Raw genomic sequence first — 26358 nt, 5'->3', positions numbered from 1 at the left:
TCTACAACCAGAATATAATAATGGGCCTAAAAATCAATTAATCAAGTTATACTATTTTAAATGTATTATTACTAAAACCCACTCTGAGATGAAAAGTTGCATTTGATACCTGTAAGACAAATATTGTAAGTACAATTCCCTAAAGCTTTACCTGCTGTGGTAAATCACACAATAATATTGAGTTTAGAAAAATATGCCCACAGCAGGTGATCTCTGCCTAAGAGACATACAAAGGTCTCATATCAGTTGCAATGGCAGAAAATGATAAAATGTAACAGTATAGTAGCTCATAGTCTGATCATAAAAGGTGGGTGCTTTAACCAGTATTAGGGTTTTTACTGGATATATCTAGAATGAAAGAGATGCCAGGTTCAGCTCAGGGTGCATTAAGCAAAGCCGTAAGCATGAAATTCAATGTACAATGCTCCATGCTGGCCCAAATTTAAGGTATGATAAAGTCATAATCTAGAATAGCTCTGAACTTAAGAAGGCTGAATGTAACAGCATTACTAAAAATACAAAAGTTATCTAGAAAAGCAAGTTATCTGAAATGCAAGGGCAGAACAAACAGAACCAGTCAGTAAAAAAAACTTCATAAAAACTCAAGATAAAAGTGGCAGCTAAACAACATGCATTCAAATTAGAAGAACAAACCATGATCTGAATTTCCCCCTTCCTGTCCACTGTTACAACCCAGAGCTCATCAGCTACATGCAAATACCCTGCTGACTCATCCCTTCCTGACTCTTACCTTCAGCAGTGCTGAAAAGCTGCACTTCCCACTGAACAGGCAGAACTGGATTCAGTGGCATTTTGAGTAAATGACCTAAAAAGCTTATTTCAACACTGTAATCCAAAGAAAGACACAAAAGATCGTTTTATTCTTTTCTTACCTGATTCTTTAGAGCTCTTTACCACAAGTGAATCTACCTCTACTGATTTTGGTCTAAGTGGTAATGGTTCAGAGTCTAACTTTGGTTTTGCTACTGGCTCAACTTCAGATTTCGGTCGCAGAGAAACAACTTCTCCATTGGTTCTGTCATAAGAAAAAAAAAATGACAAAACATACCAAGTGAAGAGATGAACTAGTGTAACAGTGAAACATTCCAAGAATTAGAAGTATACTGAAAAATTTTTGGAGATTTTATAATTTTCTAAAGCCTTGATTAGAATCAAGTTTTTTTGAAATCAGTTCTATTCCTATAAAAGCCAATTCTTCTGTTCCAGCTCTTGCAGAGTTGCCAAATGTGTGCAAATCCCTTGTGAAAATAATCCACAACTTTTACTACAGGGCACACTTTGGCACTTCAGTCCAAATATTACACTTCAGGAAACAAGTGAGCTGAATAACATCTTCAGTAATATTTCTTGAAATAATTCTAAATCTGATTCCTTGAAATTAAAATATCTTCCTGTACAGAAAAAAACCTGACAAGAAGAAGTTATTTCTTCCTGGGTACAGAATAAACTACTCTACATATATGGCTTTTATTCTACCATATATTCTTTGCATATCTGCTCACATCATTCAGACACAGAAGTTAAAAAAACCCAACCAAAATACCCAAGGATATAAAGCCCTCACCAAAACAAACAAACTAAAACAATTCTTGCCATCACAGCCCTTGCTGACTGGTCTTGATAACCTCTTGCCCTGTATGTGCCACATATAAACTGACCAGTTGTCACCATCAGTGCGTTCCTGTCATTAATTCCCCTCACAAAGCCTTTATTTGGAAGTTTTATTGCAGCAGAGAAAGCAACAGCAGCCTTATCTCCTTAGAACAACATCAAAGTTTCAGACACTTAAATAGTCCTAAGACTTAAAGGTTGCAGTTACTAAAGGCTACAGACTTCTGTTTAACTGCAGATGTATATCCCCTTTAGAGTAGTAACTATTTCATAAACAAGAGAACATGACTTGAGGTTTAAAAAAAAAAATCTTTACATCTCCAAAATACCAAGTGAATATAATATAACACAATTCTATACTGAAAAGGTATCTAAGGTGCAAGCCCTTTGATGTAGCAGCTCTCTGCTCCTTTATTTGCACAAGGCAGAGCACATCATGACTTTACTTTCTCAAGGTTCTTTCAAGTCAACTGAATATCCCAAGGGGACACTTACCCATCAGCAATTTACTTACAGTTCTGGGTAAGGATCTACCAATACTTTGATGGGAAAAGAAAGGAAAACTGTGTTGTATTGTACTGATGCAAAATTAGTCTTAGAGAAACACTACAAATAACTGTTTCAAATTCATGAGGGGAAAAAAAAAGTGGATCTGAAAGAATTATTTGTCCCATAACCCAGCTGAGAAGGCTCAAGAGACTGAATGTGCTTCTGTGGTGAATATGAAAAGAACATGAGCCACACTGGTGCCTTTAGCACAGGTACTACCTATGCTCAATTCTTCCTTTCCATGTATCTCGTCCTACACAAAGTGCTGAAACATTGAACATGGAGGCAGCTCAAATCTTCAGGGTATTTTTCAACACAATAATAATTCTCAAGGGCCATATCCCCAGATTCTGTAGCTACAGCTTCTGCATTGTGGGGCAAGCTTGAAAAAATAGCCCCCAGATGTGTGACTTCATGCTGTGGTACTGACTCTGAAGTGGATTTAATGTCTTGAAGAACTTGAAAGATTTAAATTCACATTGATAAAGACTTGGAAAACTAAGATCCTGGTTGGTGTAGGCTAAAACTTAATCTTGAATCCTTTTCACCCTTAAAACACACATTTCTTCCCACCTCATCTGTGAAGGAAGATCAAAGAACAAAGCAAATAAAATACACTCAGTGTATACAGCTTAAATCATACTGACTTGGGTGCAGGTGATGGCAAACCAGGCTTCTCCGGACGCTTTGGGTGCAGAAGTCCTGCTCTCAGCAAGCTGTTAGTCTTGCTTGGAGGAATAGGCTTCTTGGGTGGTACTTGAGGAGCTTGTGGTTTCAAAGGCTTCTGATCCAAAGCTCCTTTTTCATCTGACAAAATAAGTTACTACTTTAAAAACCCCATGTTGTCTAGAATTGTTACACTACTGATCAGTTAGAAAGCAACTCTTGTTGGAAACACCTTCTTTGAAGATCCAAGTGAAAAACAGACAGGCAAGTGTCTTGAGTGATGCCTTATCAAAACACATGAACTACTTACTGAATTTAAAAAGCATTAACCTAAAGTAAGCAAAATGTCTCTCTACTGACAAGAAACCACAGTGAGAAATTATGGATCACATTATCACACCACAGATGGCAGCTAAGAACCAAGAATCTCTCTGTACTGCTACTGCTTTATCTTTCCTATGAATTCACCTTATCTCCTTTTAAAAAGATAGGCTTTGGGTTTTATTTCATTATAACCAGACCTCTCCCACACACACGAGCAGCATAATTATTTCTGGAAACAAAGGGGGGAAATTAGTATTTATCTAAATAGCTGAATTTATTTTAGATAAAATCTTCCTTCCTATACATAAACAGAATTAACTATGGATAATCAAACCAAAACAGTAAAATTTATTTTCAGTGACTGCATGACCTAATTGAATACTGTCCAGAGGAGCTGACATATTACATGGGACACTATAAAATTCAACCTACTTCACAAACATTTGTTGAATACTTTTCAATCTATGTTCTCAAATCCTACCCTGTGAGATATCCAGAGCATACCTTCTACTTTTCCCTGTAAAACTATGCTACAGTTCAGTCAGACATGTACAAAGTACTGAGGATTTTAAAAAAAGTAATTGTTAGGTTACAGCAAGGGGTTACAGTTCTTTACAGTTACTGCCCTTTTAGAGCAGTAAATCAGTAAACTGGGATGAAGAGTGACCTTCAGCTTTAATTCTCCCCATCCTCCCTTCCTATGACTTTGCTTTTAACCAAGTATTGATCTAATGTAAAATCTTTGCATATGGTATGGATTTGGCAGCAGGGGTAGATATTTGCCTCAGCTCCATGCCAGCTAAGTGCCTGAACTGCCAGGTCTGTGACTGATTTCCTTTGGACAAGTCCTGCAGCCACTGTCAGTCCTCCAATCCTAAAATGGGAAAGGGACAACTTTCTTTCACAGGAATCTCTGGAACCAAACAGATCACAGAGACATTTCTGTCAAAATCATTGTCCAGGGGAGAACTGCCCTCCTGTTTTGGGACACTCGAACATCAGCAGGAGATACGAACAAAAACCTAAACTGGTTGGCAACACCTTCCAGTCCCTATTAGCATGGAGTTAAAAAACCAGGACACTGGAGTAGTGGAAGGACTTGCCACACGGTGGTGCTGGCTGCCCTGTGTAAAGCATCCCTTAGCAGTGCCAGCTACTCCTGCCTCCTCACCCAGCACACAACATTTACATTTTTAATGCCCAACAGCAGCCAGGATTAACTGCAGATCAATTGGCTTTATTTCAGCTATGCTGAGCACAAGCTGAGAATTACCCCTTTTGCTTTGAAGAATAAGTGAGTTCATAAAACCAGGCAGAAAAAGTGCTGCCATCAACTCACATTCCTGAATTATCTGTCAGTTTTCCCTTCAACTACTCCCACTCAAAATATGAATATAAAATCGTCTACAGCTAAGTGGAAAAAGTTAATATCAAAGGCCAAAGTTCACTATGAGCACAGAAATTGGACATTTCTGCTGGACATAATAACATGCTGCTTTCTTGGATTTGCCTCCTCAATAAAAAAGAGGATTGGATTAAAAATGAGCAGTTTAGTAATGGAAATAAAAATACTAATCTGAAGACATTTGCAAATGGACAAAAATCCTACATGGCACCACTAAGTGTCCTTTATAAATAGAGAAATAGTCAGGAGTACTGCCTTTAATTTGATCACAATTAAAGGCAGATTTATTAGTCTCCCAACAGGCATAAAAAAATTACATGGTTTGATAGCTTGTGATTAGAGCTGCTCATTTAATACTTTTTTTTACAAAAACTAATTACAGAACAATTTCATACTTAACAAGTTTAATCACTACTATTAACATGGTTACTCTTCTACAACTACAGCTGCACTGATAGAGGGCACATCTTCCAGTAAAACACAACTGCAATCTAAAAAAGTAACTTTTAAAGCATGACCTGAAACTGAAAACAGGACAAACTTTTCCTCCATCATTTCCTGTACCTCAGTAAGGGATGGTCCTCTACCTTAAGTCATTTTTCAGAAGCTTTCATGTTCCAAAGTATTTTGGATGGTGTCACTCAGTGGTTTTTTTCCCCGTATTCCTTCCTGAACAGCTGAGCTCAGCTATGCAAAGGTTAACACCACAGTGCAAACAGAACCAGTCTAAAATTAAACTAACTTCAGTTTAAAAGAATTTAAAAAGAGACCAGTGATCAAAATTTCTGGAATCATACAGTTGACCTCAATTCATACCTGGAGATATTGCTCCAACAGACAAAAATAATTGCTTTGCTCACATACAGAGCAAACAGAGCTGACTTTAAAAAGGATGGTCCATAGACAACACCAGAGAAGGTGCGTTGTGTAAAACAGGGGTTATCAAAACTTCCCAAGGAAGCCAAGAAATCTATGGAGCAGAAATCCTGGTCAGCCACAGTTCACCATTCACAGAACAGTCTGGGTTTGTAATTGGGTTAAGCTGCAGTAACATCAGAATTTCTTCTACAAGGCCCAACCAGCACCTATGTTTAAGCTTCTCACTTTTAAACACAATCAAAACAGTTTGACTTGGCCAGTTTTTCAAACAAGTAAAGAAGCCTTTTAGAAATGTGTTGGGGTGACAATAGTAGCTTTTCTTTTGAAAAAAAAAAAGTGCCATTTAAATTTCTGGAACAGAGCAGTAAATGTCTCCAAATTCTGTGAAACGAAAACATGGAATCCATCAAGAATGAACAGGAAAAGAATTCTCCGTTTCTGAGCATTGCAACTGTAACACGTCTGCAAGTGTTGTAACTGTTCTTCAGTTCTTTTAAAATATTTTTGATCAGAGACTGATTCTGGCCAAAACCTTCAGAAGCAGCAGTTAACCTTTTCATTTCTAATAACTTACTACTGCTACTCAAAACTGCAGCCTCTGTCACAGAACTGCCCATACATGAATTTAATTTAACTATGTTATTGTGCAGTGCAGTGACCAATTTTCAGAATGTAATGCAATAAATAAGAAATAAACATTTCAAAAGAGTGTAGCTGTTGTTCTACCCACTCCAAAGATATTTCTGTAGTATCACAAACATAACAACCTCAGTAGATGGTATCAAGAGTCTGTATGATGTCTCCTGAACAGGGAGCCTATTGCCAGAGTAGCCAAGCCAAAAAACTGTAATTTGCTTACAAGAGCAGGGTCTGAAATCTACTGTGAAGAAAACCAGTCTCACCTTTTTCTTCAGGCCTCAAAGAAGGGAATTTCTTCTCTCCAGTTGGCAATTCAGGCCTTGGAGCTGAATGAAAAAGCAAACCATTGACATTTCTCAAAGAGCTTTAATTATCTTGGTCACTAACTAAAAATAAGACACACACCAAGCTGTGTTTATATTTTCTCCTTTGCAAGGAGTGTAATGCTATTTATAAACACTTATTTGAGCACAGAAAATAGCAAGCCTGTATTAAAATGTTTCCAAAGTAGGCTCCATCATAATTTGGAAAAATATACAGCAGCAGCAAAATACACATGAAAAGTAACCTTAAAGTGTGACTAAGGGTGGCTGCATTACTTGGAAATACAAAGCTACTTCTGAATGTTCATTTGAAGTCATGCACTGCTTCTGAAATTTAGTATTTCCTCACACATTTACCACCATACACATACTGCATACCTGGACTTTTAACTGGAGGTGGTGGTTTCTTTGGCTTCTGCAAAATGAAGAAGAAAACAAACAAAAGAAGAAGAGTTAAACAAGCAAACAGATATTCTCTATCCAAGACAGCCTCATTTGTGTTCTGTCGTGCATTCTGTAACTTCGAGCTTGTTTATTAGTTGATTCCAAAGTATTTCACAAAGGAGGCAATCAACTCACAGACAAGAAACACAAGGAGCTGGAATAACTCTCAGCTCTCTCACAGACAACCAGTTGCAAAAACAGGAACAAAAATGCAGGTTCCCTGAAATCAGATCAGTGTTTCAGTAATGTGCACAAGCAGCAGAGGGACAAAAAACTAATACCCAAGTATTACAACTTTCCAAGTCCAAAGAATTGCTCTGATCATGCTCATTTTAATTTCAGTATGTAAATCTCAATCTTAGTACAATGCCATTTTAAAAGATTAACTATGTAATTTTTTGAACCCAAAATTGTCCCTTTCACTAAAACAAGTTTCTAAATTAACTATCAGAATAATCACTTTAATTGACTTCTAAATTACAAGTGTTTGAAAAAAAATTAGCAGCATTTGTCTTAAAAACACTGCAGTTACTTGAAAGGTACTGCTTTGAGTTTCCTTATCACTGTATATTGAAGTGGGAAAGAGGGTAAAACTACTCTAGCCATTAAAAATTTACAAAGTATCACAATGCAACAGTTTGTACATGGAAATTGACTGTTTTGAAACACAGTCACTCATGACTTTCACCTCCCTTAAAGTGATTAAATTGAATTTCAAACTGCTGCTGGACAGGGGCTGGCACCTCTCAGGACAGATCTCAGCCACTCATCCTCAGAATCTGATGCATGAAATTGCTTTAGAAGAGGTGGCTTGTACTAAGGACCAGTCTCACTAAAAGAAGAACACTAAAGCCTACAAAACCACTTGTTCTTTATACACACACTGCTGAAGAAACCATATGGGCTTAATCTAACACAGTGCCTCAAAAAATGCCTTAGTTGGTATTTTTAAAACAGTTGCTATGGATGGATTTCACTTGTGTCCCCACTGCTATTGAATAAGCTTTTCTTAAAGCAGCAAGATTTTATTCTGACAGGTGAAATGTAATTAAGCAAGGAGGGGAACCCATATCCCATTTCTTTCTCTAGTTTCAGAGGATACAAAAGCAAAACTTAAGTAACAAGACTGTATTTTCTTTCTTTCCCACAAAAGCAACTACATTATCCAGCTGTGCAGCATCGCTGCCCCCATTGAAACCAATTACACTGAGAGTCTGACATCAATGTGCCATTATATGATTCTGATCTGCACTTTTATTAAGCTGATATCAAATAAGTCAATTATAACAATCAGCCATCCGGTGCCTTGAACCTCAAAGCTGCTCAGTGCAAGGTGAATCCCTGCACTGAGGCACAGGGCACAAAACAGAATAAAGGATCAAAGCAAGGTCTGTCTACAGGAAATGTTGTTTATGATAAAATAATGGATTTTTTCCCCTCTCTCAAGGGAGCAATTCTGCATTGTGAAACAGTGGCAGCATCCACTCCTCAAATTGACTCACTTCTATGTTGCAGCATTTATGCCACCCCTGCACAGTTGAGAATCCATCTGAAAAGAAAGTACTGACTTGGGCTAAGTAGATTTTCAGTGTATGTGAGGCAACCAGGTTAAATGATAAATCAGTAACTCCTTGTCTGGAGCTGAATTCATCCCACGTGGAGATGATTTGTTTGTGAATTAACAGAACTGTCTTTGCTACAGAAACCTGACAGAACCAAAACATCACATTAATCTCAAAAAAAGAATAGTTAAATGAGAAACAAAATTACAAGATCAAGGAGTATCACATGAAAACAGGAATTTCTACAAGTTAGCACATGAAATAGTGAAAAAAAATCTCTATATCCCATCCAAATACTGTCCTTCACATCCCATCCAAACACTACCCTCCATACACTGTAACCTACTGGTAAGGCTTGACATGGAAAAGTCCCAGTCAATCCCACAGGAATCATTCAGCTTTTAGTAATTAGAGTTACTTTAGGACTTCAGAAGGAAGATACCAACTCCTCATCATCTTTCAAAATTCAGTAACCAGTCACACATAACATCACATTATCAGAGCTATATCCTCTTCTGTATGACCTAATCATTCTCATTAATTAGAGTTCATCTGGAAAAGCACGACTCAGGTTAATATTTATGGCCAGGGTTAAGCACAAAGATTAACCTTTACATCTTTCTTCTTTGATACAGCTAAGTGAAGGTTAAGGTAAAACTGCCACAATTATAACATTTTATGCAGCATTTTATGCTGAGAGTTTCTTTTGTCTTCGCATTTTCACCAATACTTTTTTGTGATACTGAATGATACATATAAGCACTTACAGGGAAGTCTTTATCAGACTCTTGTATTTGAACAGCAAAGTTATCTGGGAAGACTCCTTCTTTACCATTGAGTTCTCCTTTCCACCAGCCCTGCTCTCCAGTGTCCTAAAATAAACAACAGGTCATTTCAATCAATATTTATGTCTCACTCAGAACAAATACAGTTACAGGAACAACTTTTTTCCTTTTACACACAATGTTGCTCTGAAATACCGTGTTGATGAACACCTTGGCCACCTTAGGAATGGGAAACAGCTACAGATCAGATCAGATCAGGTTTGGTCAGTTTTTGTTTTCTAAAAAGCAGGATGAAACAATATTACATCATATATAAGATAAGGGTGTAAGGATACGATCTGCAAAGGGAAGGAAAGAACAAAAACTCAGTTATGACCCAATGCATATTTTTCTCAGCTTCCTTGACCAGCAAGTTATTCAGTAAATACTTCAAATGTTATTGGAATGACACACAATTCTACTAAATAAAAGTGACTCTGACATGTTGATCAGGTCCACTGATCTGAAAAGGGTGAAGATGCAAAAGGATACACCCTACTGAGGGAAAAACTAACCATATTAAGACTTAAGAAAATAAAATAATGGAGAATTAATTCAGTGGCACAGAAATCCTTACACAACGTTCCCGATCAAGGTCTTTGTAACACAAAGCATGATGTTATTGGAGTACTTGAGCAGCATAAATAACAGCTTTCCTCTGTACCCTCAGGTCTAAAACTCTGCAGATGTCACTCCTGCATACAAGTCCAAGTGGATCACAGTTTGCATGTGCCACCATGAGCAGCACCAAGTAGGTCACCCCAAAGTTCAGTACACAGGGGGTAATTCAGCACTTGGCTCAGCTGAGACACTAAACAGGGGAAGGAGTAGGGGAAAAATAAAAGTATCTTAAAAAATCCCACCCTATATAAAACTAAAGGACAAATCAACATAATAAAGACCTGAATAGGTAATTAGTGCTGAAAATAACTTTGCAAAAATTTTCTTTCATTTTTCCCTCTGTCAGCCTTTGGATTATGTACTAGAGTCCAATTTCTGAATAGTATGCAGTTGTGAATGGGATAAGGCAGCTGCTGCTAAACTCTGTTTAGCCAGTGCTGAAATGTGGTAAAGAACCAGAGACAACTCGTGGAAAATTATCATCTGCAGAACAAACAGAAAAGAAATGGCCAAGGGGGACAGGCTTTACACAAAGTCTAAGTGCTAAAAGAAAAATCCCAGAATCACAGAACGGTTTGGGTTGGAAGAGACCTTAAAGGTCCTCCAGTTCAAACCCCCTGCCATGGGCAGGGATGCCTCTCACTGGACCAGGTAGTTCAGGGCCCCATCCAGCCTGGCCTTGAACACCTCCAGGGATGGGGCAGCCACAATCCCTCTGGCAAAATAACTTCACACTTGGCACTGAGGCAGCCACCTGGAAATTACAATAATACACTCAGACTTCAGAAGATGGTTTTGGAGGGAGAGCTCTGCTCTGGACAGCTCTTTTTGGCTCCAATTTGGACCAGCATATGCTTTGGATAAATTGGTTTAAAAAAGACAGAAAGGCAGAAGATTTAGTGAAGATGGGGCAAAGACTGCTGTGTCTACAAAATATGCCTTTCCTAACTACTCTTTTTCACTGAATTTACAGTCAATGATGCCCATGATATCAATTTTCTTGTTAAGAAAAGTGGCCATCTCTTCCAGAAAATTAAAATCCTTCTAAAGAAAAAGAAGTGCCAGTATTCTGCAACTGCGTGAAAGTTGAAGATTAAACTTTCCACTTTTTTTAGGAAAGTCATTATTCCTTAATACAGCAGCATATAAACCAGCAAAAGACTGCAGAGTACTGCAGGGAAATTAGATATGGGCAGGTTAATTTCCTGTTTAGAACTGTCTCTGCAACAAGATGGACCTATCAAAAAGGTGCTTTCAGCATTCAACACAAATGAGAACATTCAACTAAATAATCACATTTCTCTAAAAAGCCAGACAGTATCATGAACTTCTCTATGGTTATTCTGAAATACCAAGTACCTCTAACACCTGGACTTCATTCTCCTACTGAAAACATTTGCTCAGTTTTTTTCCTAAAATCTACATAAAAATCAGTAAATACAGATCTTAATTTCTCACCTTTTGACACAATAATACTTTTCAACTACCACCTCTAGACCAGCCTGATTTATCACCAGAGAAAAAGAACAAGTCCTGAAGGAAAAAGAGCTATTTGCAAAGCTTTTCCAGTTTCCTCACTGAAAAGGCATTTGGTACTGAGTGATGCTGATCCCATGGCCTTTGAGGACTCCAAGATAACCTCCACTCTGGAACAATCTTTGAAGTCATGTGTATCTCCACCAAGTGCAGAAACAAAAAGTTGACTCTCACATGAGACAAATCAGTCCACAGGAATCTCTAGACCAACAGACCCCTCTGCATTCATAATTAACACCTTACCTACTTGTACAAAACCCACAAAAGCTACACACATTGTTAGAGCAGACCAAACTTTCTTACCTTACTGATTATTTGAATGATCTCGCCTTCCTTAAAGCTGAGTTCATCATTTGAGCCTTCATAGGAATATATTGTCCTGCAATATTCCTTGGCTGAAACAAAACAGTGCCATTAATTTGGATACCATGGGTAGTAACACACATAATACCAGCTCACCTATGCAGTCTGAGAGCTGAGAAATAAAACACTGTGATCACACTTCCCTTCTGAACCAGCCACCTGAGACTGCTTTATGAATGTTCCATATGTTGTTCGTATTACAAGGAAAATAAGATTATGTATTTATAGAGCAATGGAGATAAATCTTTGTGATGTCAGTATAAGCCTCAAACCAATTTTTTCACAGAAGAACCTAATTCAAGTCCTCTGATTTCAGAGGGAGAAAAGAGGAGTTAAAAGTGTAACAGTTTAAATTTAATAGCCCATCTAGCCCTCCCCATAGCATTATACATTCAATTTTGATGCACTTTAAACAAAAAAATGGTTTCAAACTTAAGAGTTTATAGATATTTTCTCAAAATTGATCTAAATTTCAAATTTTCATCCTAATTAAATACAGGCAACAGTTTTCAAGTGACATCCTTCATTAACATGTAAAAACTACAGAAAATTTCAGACTTGCTGAAATCCTGCAGTGAAACCAAGGAACTGAAGCAAAGGCATTCCTTGGCTAAGCACCTGAAACCAGAGCTCATCTGAGCAATCAAAGCAGTCACAGCCTCTTCCACAAAAGCAGAAAGAATAATTCTTTTCATTCAGTACAGTTCAAAACTAATCCTTTTAAAAATTGATAAGCATTCAGGTGAAAAAGAAGGAGGATTTGTTTTCCTTTCCCACACCAAAACAAAAACAACATGAGAAAGGCCAAAATACACAAATAGAGAATGTTTAACCCCAGCACACTAAAAATAATTCAGTGAATAAAAAGGTTGAATTTCTGTATATGAAACATTGGGGAAGAGGAAGCAAACAAAAAGGACTCCAACGTGCTGCCATAACCCATCAGGTGTTTGGCACTGACAACACACACAGGTTGAGCAGCTGCATCACCCCCACAGAGCAGCACAACATCAAGTCATCGTGAGAATCATCTACAATTCTTAGTGACAGCCTTTGGCTGGGCGGTAGGAAAATAAATCTGTGAGTTGCAGTCAAATCTTTTTGCTGCTGTTACATTCTGTTTAATACAGATATACATCTTTAGTTTAAAAATGAACAAATTGTATTCTCAAATAAAAATCTACCCTAGTCGGTGACAACCACTGTGCTAAAATGCCAAAGTCTGCCAAGCTTCAGAGATAGACAGAATCATAGAACCATAGAATCCATTGGGTTGGAAAAGGCCTCCAAGATCATCGAGTCCAACCCTTGGTCCAACTCCAGTCCCTTTACCAGATCATGGCACTCAGTGCCACGGCCAATCTCAGTTTAAAAATCTCTAGGGATGGTGAATCCACCACCTCTCTGGGCAGCCCATTCCAATGCCTGATTACTCTCTCTGGAAAGAATTTTTTTCTGATATCCAACTTAAATTTCCCCTGGCAGAGCTTAAGCCCATTGTGCCCCCTTGTCCTATTGCTGAGTGCCTGGGAGAAGAGACCAGCCCCCACCTGGCCAGAACTTCCCTTCAGGTAGATATATGGAGATATCTATGTGGATGTACATAGTCATGTAACCACGAGAGTAATCCTAGGTACAAAAACTTGTATTACTTTGCTGTCTTATCTAGTGATCAAAAATGCTCAGATATAGAGTGACTAAACTGTGGTTTGTAGAGAATTACAGAACCATAAGAACCACCACGTCAAAGATATGAATGTTTAAACTGAGGTCCAAAAAGCAAAAATCACAATGACTCTAAAAGAAAAAAAGAAAAAAAAAGTCAGGTACACTACAAATACCTATCAGTTTTGAGGATTTCATTCAGGAGTAATAGGTGGAATACATTCCATTACCTCCGGATTCTGCCAAAAGAGATGCATTTCCCTACTGCCTGGGGAGTTGGCCAATATAATCCTTTATCTCCTCTCCTCCTCCAAGCACTTCTCACATGCATCAAGTCCCACAGCTGACAAAAAATGGTGCCAGAAAGGGAATTTTTCACTCTTCTCCCCCAAGGCTGGAGACAGGGACTTCTGAACCCTGCCAAGGCCCCCCACGTGCTGGGCTGTGAACTCCAGCCTTCAGCACCACCAAAAACCCAGCCAAGTATGTAAAGAGTATGCACAATTTGCCACTTTAGCATCTTATTTTGTCAGCCTGGTATTCTGCCAGTAGTTAAGATGAATAAAGTGTCCAGTTTAACTCTGCAGCATTTAAACTTCAGTAAATATTTTTAAGAAAAGAGGAGTCTCTTCCAAAGAGTTCAGACTAACAATACAGTAGCAGAAATCACAGATATTGTATCCTAACATAATGGGGGGAAAGAAGGGTCAAATTGTGATTATTTTACTTTTTAAAGAAAATATTTTTACATACTTGAGCCAGAGGCCAAAAGAAGCTTTCAGAAATAGCAGAACCCCACTGAAAAATAAGCTACACTAGTCTAAACATTTCAGAGATCTCTGTTTATCTGTCAACAGATGAACACAGTTTATTTCAAACTTGGTCTCTCAAAACTGAGGATGAGATACATAAACTACAATATGGTCTAAATTAAAATAAAAACACTAAGAAAGAAAAACAAGTTTGCCTTCTAAGGTTGTAAGATGTTCTTATATGGTGTCTATAGGGTATTACCAAATGATGTTCTCCTACAGCTTCTATTACTACATATTTAAGTTCTTCTCTGATGTATTTGTTTCTCTGGGAAGCACAGACCCACTAGCAGGGCAAACAATTCTGTACCAATTTGTATGGTTTTAGCATGAGATGCACCTGAAATTATGAAAAGAGCTAAATACTGAATATTCTGGGTATTCAGCACTGAATGCTCAGATTTTTTAGGAGAGTTGGATTAATTTTTATGCAAAGTTTTAAGCAAGTCAAATTTCACAACTCTCAGGGCTGCACATTGTCTTGCTGGCCCTTACAGCAATAGCACTGGAATGGTTTAAGAGCAAGATGTTGCAGTTTTCTTATTTTTACAAATGATGCATTCCATAGAAAGCAGACCAAAATAACATATTTCCACATAAAACAAAAATATCCTTGAAATTACAATACAGAAGTCGAAAAAATGTCTCCTGTGGAACTGGGGAAATGAGCTGTCTACACATCACATAATCAAAGGTAATTTTTTATGAGTTGGCACTCCCATAAGATGCTTGGGGTTGGCTTAATAATATCTCTCCAGATAAAACTATGCAACTTGGTAACTAAATGAAGTTATAAATTCTTTGAGATGATAAAAAAGCAAAATTAAAAAGTGCTATAAACAACCACAAGGGAACTGGATTATCAAGGGAAAAGACTTGAACACAACACAGGCAGCATCTTTTAGATGTAAGAAACTGCAGAGCTATGAGAGCACAGTACCACATCCCCAGTAAATCCTGAGCCTAGAAAGAAAGTCACTTCTATAACCTCGGGACAGAAACTGTGCTGGGAGACTGTTCCATGGAAACAGATCATTGGAACACAAAGCCATGCAGAGAGTAAATCACTGAACGTGTCAACAGAAAGTTAATGCAAAGGGACTGTTGCAATAAAACTTCATACCCCAGACTGGCTTTGTCCTGGGAGACAACTCCAAAACTAGTTTTGATTCTTTTTCTACAGAAATGTAAGCAAAAATTCCTTTTGACTTTTTTGCATTTGCAAAACTCCTCAAAGGTACAGAACATGATACAAAACCCCAGTATATAATAAAGTTCTATATTTTAACGCCCAAAAAATTGACAACCAAATACTTTAAGAAAGGACTACAAATCATAGATGTAAATGTCCATCAGCCTTACCTTTTGGTTTACTTTCAGCTTCTGATTTTATTACTTCTGGTGAGTTTTCAGCTTTTGTTATACTGGGAAAATGAATCAACTTTGATCCAGGAGGATGGGTAGGTAATGGCTGTATGAAGGGAAGAGAACTTTGTTAACAAAAACTCTTTACAGGTTTTATTTTTTATTAGGCTACAGAACACACTCAATTTTTCATTAGCTGAGGTGATGCACATAACCATCTCCAGGAGATTCAATGAGCTTTTGCATGAAGCATTTCCCATTAAGCCCTGTAGTTACTTCTTTACAGACACTGCAATTAGACTTTGTCTACTGACTAAAGACAGAGCACAGCTTTCAAGCTGGAAGCCAGTCTTAGGACAGGGCCAATGTACTTCAGCAACTGTATTTCTGCAGTTCCAGGTGTTCTCTCCCATTAGCCTGAAAATTGCCTCCTCCAGCACAAAACACAAGCAGTTATTTAACAGCTCTGCTCAGAGGAACTCCCTGACCATGCTTAACTTCGTGCTGGAATAAGGCAGGAATATTCAGCACACACCACCTCAGAAAATCAGTTTTAACTACTCAGCCAAATGTAAGAGCACGTGAAGACCCATCCCAGCTTCCCTTCACTCTTAGCAATTTGTACAAAACAGAACAGGTGTCACCAGACTTCTACTGAATGAAAAGAATACCATGAATTTGAGAGTTAACATCTAACAAATAAATGTTACAGCAATTTTTTATTATTTTTCCCCAGAAGACTTACTGAGCTGCCAGACAGATTCTGGCAGCCTCAGCTGCATCTACATCTTCACAGACCAAGGAGCTACAAACACAGAGTGTGATCTTACAGTCAGTACTTACCTGAGCTGCCCTAATAGCACTACTGATGTGAAAAATCCCACTGCCTTTAGTTACTCTGTTCATTTTCATTTAAAGTTCAACTTTGCAGATTTTCTACTGTCAGAGAAACTAGAATTACTCTCCCTAAAAGCAGACAATGCCTGTAGGCTGGTGTTTGGTACCTCTGTCATAGCATAGAGGAAGCCAGGCTCACTTGGGATGTTCCTGGAGGACATATGCAATTTAACTCTCTCCAGAATGGTATATGAAGGAAGCACTGAAATAACCCACCTATGAGATTAAACACCTCCAGCATGGAAATAGTTCTCTACATTTCTCCCCTTCCAAAATGAGATGCAATTAGAAGTAAGAGAGGAAGTTTAGGCAGGCAGTGCATAAATAGCCTGAGCCCAGGCAGGATGTTGGGACCAGCTGAAACAATCTCCTGCAGCAGCAAAAATGCCCTTGAGCACTTCAGATACATCAGTGCTCAACCATCCTGTGCTGAACAGTCTCTGAAATTCCCAAGAGAAAAGATTCCTCTCTACTCTAGGCAGCTTTTTTTCTTTCCTTACTGACTTAAAGACCGAATGTCCTTCCAGCATCTGTTCATCTTATCCCAAAGCACATTAAGCACAAATCTATTTTCGCAAGGCATTCATGGGAATTATCTCCCTTGGGCTCTCCATACTGTTCTGTAAGTCTGTCCACCTTTGGAAGTCTGTCCACCTTTGGCATAACTCCGGCAACAAGTGCAAGTGGAATATTAAGTCCTAAACTGAAATGTTTATGTCTTTGTCATTAGGCTACACAGAACTATTTTCTCACTTCATTTCCTCTCTTGCTGAGCTTTCCAGACAGGCCAAACAGCAAAACACAGCACCAGCATGTTTTATTGTTTATAAACAGTCAAAGACAACAACTCAAAAGGTCTGAGCAGACCTCATATTAACTGAGCAGTTTAGACAGGCTCTTAATACTCCCATGTAACAAGGTAGAAAGCAGGGAAATATCCTTTGGAACAATCAGTCTCATGACAAGAAGGCAAAGTGAAAGCTTGGTCCTGAGTCCTAGTCTAACAGCATTCACATGAAGATGCAGTGACACCACAGGCTCCCACTTCAAGAGATAAAGTTTAGGGAGATATGAGGAAAATCAATGTGCCTTCACGGAATAATAGAATGGTTTGAGCTGGAAGGAACTCAAAACAATTACCATCCAAGTCCAACTCCCCTGCCATGGGCAGGAACACCTTCCACTGGATGAGGTCACTCAAAGCCCCATCCAGCTTGGCCCTGAACAATTCCAATGATATGGCAACCACAACTTGCCTGGGCAACCTCTTCCAGCATCTCACCTCTCTCACCCTAAAGCACAACTTCCTTATCTCCCCTCTTTTCTTCCTAAATCTCCCCTCTTTCAGTTTAAAGCCATTGCCCCTTGTCCTGCCACCACAGACCTCAGCAAAAAGTCTCTCTCCATTGCACTGAAAGGATGAAACAAAGTCTGCCAGGAACCTTCTCTTCTCCAAGCTAAACAACATCTTCTTCATGAGGTAACGTTCCCCAAATCTTAAAAGAACACACTCTCACTTTTGGAATCACTGATGTTTTGTCTGGCCCAGAAACAAAGAGGACACACACCATGTCGTTGTTCTTAGTACTGACACTGAGAGAAAACACATTCAAGAAAGCCTCTGTCCTTACCCTCCTTCCAGGGACTCAACTCACCTTTTGCCCCACACCATTACAGTTATTTCCATGGCAGCAGAGGAAAATCAATCAGTCAGCAAAACAGCATTACCCATAACAGACAAAAAATTGACATGGACAAAGGCTTTAAAAGCTTTCTTGAACTCATCACCTGAGTCAAATCTGAAACAGTAGACTATCTTGGCTGCCTTTAATTTATCAAAAGCTAAAAATCTATATATAAATTCTTGGAATAAACAATGCATAAGTTCAAGATAAAGGACTAAGAATAGATGTTGTGCTTCCAAGGGGTAAGAGCACTCTCAGGTTCAGATCAAAGTATAACTCATATGACAGCAATTCCACTGTATTATCTGCTCTCTCCTAAGCTCCAATAAGTTCAGTGTAGAGAATAAAACTGCTCCTTTTCTCAGTCACTCATAAAAAAATGGGGAAAAGAAAAAAAAAAGATGAAAAATTCCAAAGCTGTATTTTTCACGCTGTATTATCAGCAGTTTATGGAACCAAAAGCTTGGCAACATTCACTGAAGGTAATGGTGGTTGACACCTTGAACAGCAATCTCAACATCCACCAAAACTTGGGGAAAAACCCCCTCAAACACATCCCAAAATATTCCTTGTTTTAAAAGACAAGTTTAACTTGCACAAGAAGACTGAACAGTCTTGTCCCAGACCACGCACAAAGTCTGTTATAAGGAGAATTATGAAAGACCTCACACTGTAGATGTGTTGGAAAATTCATTATGTCTTATACCACATGGCTCTGAAATGACAATTTTTCTATCAGTTTTGTTTTCCATCTCTAATGTTTTAAATACCAAAACATTTTAATAGACCTTTAGGAATAAATATTCAATATGACTTCCTATGAAAGAAGCTTGAGAGGATTTGGGGGTTTTATAGGCAAGAGCTCTATGAGATGAGTATGGTCAAGAGTCCACATCTCTTAAATTACTGTTACAAGAAACCCCAAAATAACAACAGGTACTGCCACAAACCTTGTCTTGCTTTTTCTCTTCTGACTCACTACTGGATAATCTTGTCTTAAGTTTCACTGAGCCTTCTTTAAAGATATCCCCAAACCCAACACCTCGGATTTTCTTTGGCTGTGCTGGTCCACATGCAGGTTCACCTCCATTTCCTGGAGAGGTCACAGGTGAGGTAGGACTATTGAAAGCAGGCTCTGAAAGTAAAATAAGAAAGTTATTTTAATCTCTGAAATTATTTATTTGCTTACTTATTATTATTTATCATTTCTGTGGAAACAAGTGGAAGCTACACAGCTGTGTGCACTCCTCCTGTTAAACAGCTTTTCTAGGAGCATCACTATAGCTGTAATACCTCACATTTGTCCTAGTCTGATATTTAACCTAAGACCAACTGAAACACCAATATTGCACTGATTACTCTGGCAATTAAGTCAATAGATCACTAATATTTTTTGGTATTTCAATTATCATTCAGACTCCACAGCCTTTTAGTATCAATGTTTTCCATTAGTTTTATGAAACACCACTTATGTATTCTCTGAAAACAGGGTTTAGTCCAATATTTAAAAGCATCTCACTTGCAGAGCTGCAGCTGCAGAAAGTGGTGATCAATAAAGGTCCCTAGTGAATCCAACCATGTTCCAAGAGCCACAGGAAAACACAGTGATAGTAGTAAATGACACCTCTCAAGGCACCAAAGTGAAAGTTTTCTTTTGCTAAAAATGCAAATAGATAATACAACTATTTAAGATTCTTCTAATCTTTCAGTTTTAAGGGACAATATTTATCCACCCCCTCAAAAACATATTTCAGAGACCTTAATTTTGGTGATAAGGAGCTTTGAGACTTGTTTAATTTTTATTTTTTTTTTAGGTTATGGTCAAATCTATTAAAGTTTACAAACTAGTATTCATAGGTAAACTATTTCTACATGCAGAATTTGAAGGGAGTCATGTGAAAACAGACAGCTTTTATAAATCCAATTCAAAATAGCCTCCACATCTGTTAGCATTTTAGTTAAGTTCTCTTCAGTCTATGCATGTTGGGAAACCACAATAAAGATTAAAGCCTCTTCCCTGTATCGTAAATTAAAGATATTTTGACACCATGAAGGTACATTGCTCTTGACTTCAGTTTCTCACCTTTTCACCACTCAGCTGTTCTTCACTTAGCTATATCCTCCTCAGATATCTAAAAGGATAGCTGGACATTTCATTGGTAAGCAAAGCCCAGGTTACATGTTTGAATTACCACAGCTGAGTGAATAAGGCAGTTACTGTTTCCCAGAGTGAGGAAGGAACTAAGAGATACTCAGGGTCCTGTCTGTGAAAGTCCTGAGCATTACACATAAACCCTGGGAGGCTGAGGGGCAAAAAACCATAAGCTGTTAGTTACTGACAGAAAATACAGTTACTTCAAATTACTGTTCAGACTCACTGATCTCATTATTCAGGAATTAAGACCAACACATACCCATTTGTAAATTCATCTCATCAGATCCCACTCAACTCAGGGAACTTGACCTCCAAGGACACAGTCACTGAGCTATTTGGGACTTAACTCTTGTTTTATGCTACAGAAATTATTTCTGCAATTTACAAGGGAAAAAAAAATCCAAGCCAGACTCTTCTTCCCTATGTCTGAGCAAATCCTTGTTTGAAACAATCAATACTGAGCATCTTGTAAATGAAGGTGCACATTACCACAAAGTTAAAAAAAAATCACTTTTTCCCTTCAACAGCACACAGCTGTCTTTAAGAATCAATTAACTCCTGTTATGATGTTCCCAAAACCCACTCCTAATTCCAGCAGTATCATATCACAAGTCCCAAGACTTCCAACAGGTTTCTGTAGAGTGAAATATTCCTGAAGTACATTTTCCAGGGAACAAAGTTATTGCCTGTAAAACACAGACCTGCCTGGCACCACTCAGCATTCAACTGTTCATCACAGACTGCCTGCTTTTGTCCCAGCTATAGTCATGGCCAGAAAGGTACAGCTAAAGTAAATTCTGCCTTAAAAATATTTTATTGTTAGTTTAAAGCATATGAAAAACCAGGGCTCCCTTCCCAAGCCCCATTTTAAGTTGAGGCTCTCCCTAATGTTTTGATAAGTTTTAATTCTCAAATGACTTGGTTAAACACTTGAGTTTTCTGTTTTAGAGAACTCAGGTCTGTGAGGATAAGACTGAAAAAGGCACTAAACAAAACAAAAAAAACTTATCTAATACTAAAAAAGATCAACTCTGAATGTAATAAAATTCAGAACAAACATTTGCAAGATCAAGACCTTGAGTGCAATTTTATTTGAAGTGAACTGGGAACAACACAGGTATCTTCATACTCAGTATCAACACTTTCTAGAATGAAACTAAACACTTACTGTTCTCTTAGGCAGTTTGAATTCAACTTTTGTTGTACTATGACCATAATACTCCAAATTAATATTCAAGCTCTAAAATCACTTTGCTGATGGTTTACAACAAACACAACACCACCTGTGTCATCCAGAGCGTCCTGTGTTTCTCCATCATCCGTTGATTCCAATTCTTTCACAAAGTTTGAAGGGAACAACCCTGCCCTGCCATTCAGTGTTCCACTCCACCAGCCTTCTTCCACCTGTATAGAAATATTTCACACATTACTGAGAGACCAATAAAACAAAAGGAAATTCCTATCAATTCCCTGCATACTTCACTTATAAAACTCTACAAACAACTTTGGGAAGGTTCAAATGACCACGATTTCTTTATAAAGAAACTATCAAAGATGTAGGAACAGTAAAAAAGAACAGGCAAAAAGAACAGGCAAACAATTTACTGTCACTTTTGTCACTACAGCAATGATCCTAAAACATGAGATTAGTTCCATGCCAGTTAATCCAGAAAATGAACAAAATGTTCATCAACTTTTGAAAGGTAAAATGGAGTAACAGGCACTGCATATCCAAGAGAAGAAGAAAATAATAAACTGCTTGGGGAAATAAAGGTGACACTTTTAGTTTGGCTTTTCTATGGGAATTTTTATGTATTTTGCTGTCCATCTGTCTTTTCCTGTCCTGTCCAGTTTCCACCAGCTCTGCTCCCGCTGGCCTCGTATCCACTGGGCAGCTTCACACAATTTCAATCAAGAGACACAAGTTTCAAAGCTGTAATTTCTACAGATAATATTTGGTAGAATATAGAAAAGTCTTCAAGGACATCACAGACTAATGGAGAGCTGTCCATTCCTTCTAGCAGGAGGCAGCTGGCTGAGCAGGCTCCATCTGTGTCACAGGTGCAGGGGCCATCCCATCTGAGCTGGCCAGCCAGGAAAGGTAGCTGAGTCCACAAGGATTTTGTGGATTCTGTTCAATGCCAAAATTTGTTGGCTTTGCTCTTCAAAAAACAACTCATTTTTGCACTGGAAATAAACTTGTTCAGGAATTAGGGAACCTAATGACTAATGCTTAGAATCATAGAATCATAGAATCGATTGGGTTGGAAAAGACCTCCAAGATCATCGAGTCCAACCCTTGGTCCAACTCCAGTCCATTTACCAGATCATGGCACTCAGTGCCACGTCCAATCTGCGTTTAAAAATCTCCAGGGATGGTGAATCCACCACCTCTCTGGGCAGCCCATTCCAATGCCTGAGCACTCTCTCTGGAAAGAATTTTTTTCTGATATCCAACTGAAATTTCCCCTGGCAGAGCTTAAGCCCATCGTGCCCCCTTGTCCTATTGCTGAGTGCCTGGGAGAAGAGACCAACCCCCACCTGGCCAGAACTTCCCTTCAGGTAGTTCTAGACAGTGCTGAGGTCACCCCTGAGCCTCCTCTTCTCCAGGCTAAACAACCCCAGCTCCCTCAGCCTCCCCCCACAGCACTTGTGCTCCAGTCCCTTCACCAGCCTTGTTGCTCTTCTCTGGACTCGCTCCAGCACCTCAATATCCTTTCTGAACTGAGGGGCCCAGAACTGAACACAGTACTCAAGGTGTGGCCTCACCAATGCAGAGTACAGTTTGTGCTTGAATTCTTGGTGTCTTATTTACACTGAAATACTCCAAAATTTAAGGGAAGGTTTATCAGGAATAACCCACAGTACAAAGCAGAACAAGTAAGAACTGGGCATGGAGAGGTGACAGGGTAAAACAACACCAACAGACTAAGAACTGTGCTCTTCAAATTTATAAACAGTTTTCAAAAGTCTGGAAAAATGCAGTCTCTTTACCTAATGGGCACTACTTAAAAACTGTAAGACAAATTTTCTAAATCCTTCCTTTCAGTTGCCTTGTTTACAGGCTGGAAAGCTGTTTTTAAGAAAGAAAAGCAATAGGGAAATTAAAAAAGCAAACCAAACAGCAGTTGTTTACACTGTCTTTTTTTAGCCTTGTTTTGTAGGTCACTTTGCCTGACACACAGGCACAGTTTAAACGCCAGCCCACCTCCAGGCAAGCAAAGCTTATCCAGACCCTGGCAGTGCAGAGACAGGCAATGAAAAGAGCACTGTTATTTTTAAAGGCATCCTGGTGCTCAAATACAGCTTTGCTGTGGATGGTTCAAACTCAGAGGCTGCTCCTCTGACACCTATTTTTTAAGCACAGACGACTGGCAATTGCTGCCCGGGCTCTGGCACCTCAAACTTTACATAACACATGACAGAAAGCTAAAATACAAATGCCTTGAATCACCCAGACCACACCCAGGAGCTTCAAGAAAGGAACTTTTAATGCTTACAATACAGAAAGCAACATAAGCATCCCTTTATTCTTCTGCCAAGAAATACCATCAGCACAGCACTTTACAGAGTTGCAATGCAAAGCAAGGCCAATCAGAGAAACTCAGGAAAACACCAAAACTTTCCTGAGCACACTTGCTTCAACCTCCTCATCACACTGCCTTTAACTAACTATACTTCTTCTGGTAATATAGTTTGTATGTTTAATTGACACAACCCCCCCAGGTTTAGGAAGAACATCTGCTTATCTGTTGGTGCCAGCAACACAGATGACAATTTCACAACCCTTCTCTTCTGTTTCAAAATTGTACCAGATGACACAACCTCCACAAGAGGGAGGTACAGCTCTGGTACATACACACAACAGCACTCTTTCTTTTAGTGTGAATCCCACCAAATTATTTCTATCAAAAACCTCAAGACTTCCAAACAAAAGACAAGGACATAGGCTGAAACAAGCAGTTTTGCCAATATAGTTTGGGGTTTTTTAATAAAAACTTCACTAATGATGCTACATCAGATTTTACTTTGCTTGATAACACAGTAGGTAAATATTAAAAATATAATACTAGAAAAATAAATCTGTTATTTAGTACTGTTTCTGACAAGAGTGGGGGAAAGGTATAAAGCAGAAACAAAGATTTTACAGCAATGACACAATTATCACATGCACTCTGTGCGTGTTTTTCACATGCAGAACTCACATATTCTATAAATAAGAAACTTTGTGGATTCAGCCTGCACATAGCACAAGAGCCTTCTACCATAAAAGCTGCTTCTGCTCTCCTCAATAATTGTAGCTTTATTTTTGAACCCATCTGCCTACCTTTGTCCTAGTTCAGCAGGAGGGACCAGCTAACCCTGTGTGGGGGTGATCAAAGCTGTGTATTCTACCCCCTCTATTCATTCCCCAAGGACAATGGGCCATTAGCAGCAGCTGCCCAGGGAGTCATTAGCACCTTCACACCCAGCCTCAGGGGGTGTGGCTGCTAATTGGCCATCAACAGTTCAATACCCCCTGGCTCCCAGAGTTAATCACCCATTGTGTGAGTCCCCGCCCAGGGGGAGGGACTGGGTGCTCCCTGAGGGTACATAAGTGGTGGGTAAGAAGACTTTGGTAACTTCTTGTTGGATCCAGAGCAGCAGCAGGACCTCGACAGGAGGAGATCACTGCTCTCACCCAGACCACAGCCCTCGCCTGCACCAGCAGGTTTTTTCATTTCCTTTTGCTCTGGACTTGGGGGAGCCACAGGGGTCTCAGCACAAGGGCAAACAAACCCCCTTGGTTTTGTGCCCCAAGACACTGGGTTATACTGCTGGGGTTTTGTGAGTTGAAAGCAATTTCCCTTTTGTGTCAGTGTATTTATTGTAATATTATTATTAAATTTTAGGTCTGACTTATAATCTCTCTCGTGGTGAGTTCATTTCCCCTGCTGGTTCGCCTTTAAACCAGCACAACCTTTGATTTCACACTGGAGTCAGTTTTAAGGACATAATTAACAAAAAAACCTCAAGAGCTAAATATTAAAGTATTCTCAGGTAACGTAGAACTGATCCCCTCATGGAGCTCATTTTACCTTATTTTCCCCATAAAGAGGTAACCAAATGATCTTCCTTTGAAGTAACAGCTACAAGTTATTGGCGCATATATATACATATATATATATATATTTATATACGTATATGTATATACATATATATGTGTATATATATATACACAAATATATATATTTTTATATATATGTACACACACACATATATATACACACACACACATACACAGAGATATGTGGAAGTGAATCATCTCACAACAGAGAAGACAACTTACCAAAGACAAGTTATCCCAGCAAACTGCACAACCAATGGACAGCATTTTCTACCACTCTTCACATTTCTGCTCCATCAGTACATTTTTTCGAAGCAGACAGGCCTAGTCTACACCTGACAGGTCTATTCAGGTCTATTCTAATTCACTGTAAAAAAGTGTGCAAACAGCTCTGTACTCATAGTAAGCTGCAGTAATTTTCCACCTGGTTGCCTTTACCTAAAATTTGCTTAACAGTTTTTCTTAAAAGTAGTGAAGACTGGGTACTACAAACACATATATAAAAGTCATCAGGAGAGGTGTAAGCACTAGCAGAAAAAAAAATTAAAAGAATAAAATATAATCTTGTGCTTCCTTATGAAACCAAATGAGGAAATGCTTTGACCTTTCTATTTTGTTTATTCTGCCCTGACTGCAGCACAGGCACCATCTGCAAGTTAAACTGCTGAGGTTACCCAGGAACACTCCTTTACAAATGCCCCCACAATGGTATTTATGTAACTGTGAGTTTAGTGAGCAGGTTTCACAAGTCACCTGCTCTGTTTACTCAAAGATATTAAATTCTGCTAGGGCAAATGCATCTAAAAGCTTAACTTTTTCCTTGCTAGGAGAATGGAATAGTCCTTCCTGGCAACTGCCAGGTGACCAATCTCTTCAGGAGAGGGTCATGCACATGAAAAATACAG

General features: G+C 38.8%; 1 protein-coding gene across 3 annotated transcripts in view; it reads right to left on the bottom strand.

Annotated features, from left to right (window-relative positions):
* The window catches only part of CD2AP (CD2 associated protein), a 100130-nt gene that overhangs the window by 12774 nt on the left and 60998 nt on the right, over positions 1 to 26358 (bottom strand). For all 3 annotated transcript variants that reach the window (XM_071548242.1, XM_071548244.1, XM_071548243.1), the window contains 9 exons: positions 21630 to 21750; positions 19142 to 19326; positions 15607 to 15715; positions 11708 to 11799; positions 9191 to 9295; positions 6796 to 6832; positions 6358 to 6420; positions 2829 to 2988; positions 894 to 1036 (listed from right to left, as the gene is read on the bottom strand). In XM_071548242.1, coding sequence (XP_071404343.1) covers positions 894 to 1036; positions 2829 to 2988; positions 6358 to 6420; positions 6796 to 6832; positions 9191 to 9295; positions 11708 to 11799; positions 15607 to 15715; positions 19142 to 19326; positions 21630 to 21750 — 1015 coding nt within the window. The remainder of the gene's footprint in view (positions 1 to 893; positions 1037 to 2828; positions 2989 to 6357; positions 6421 to 6795; positions 6833 to 9190; positions 9296 to 11707; positions 11800 to 15606; positions 15716 to 19141; positions 19327 to 21629; positions 21751 to 26358) is intronic.

The sequence above is a fragment of the Pithys albifrons genome, chromosome 2, assembly GCF_047495875.1.
Source record: "Pithys albifrons albifrons isolate INPA30051 chromosome 2, PitAlb_v1, whole genome shotgun sequence".
NCBI lineage: Eukaryota > Metazoa > Chordata > Aves > Passeriformes > Thamnophilidae > Pithys > Pithys albifrons.
The sequence above is the reverse complement of the archived record's forward strand: the minus strand, read 5'-3'. Positions and strand labels throughout refer to the sequence as shown.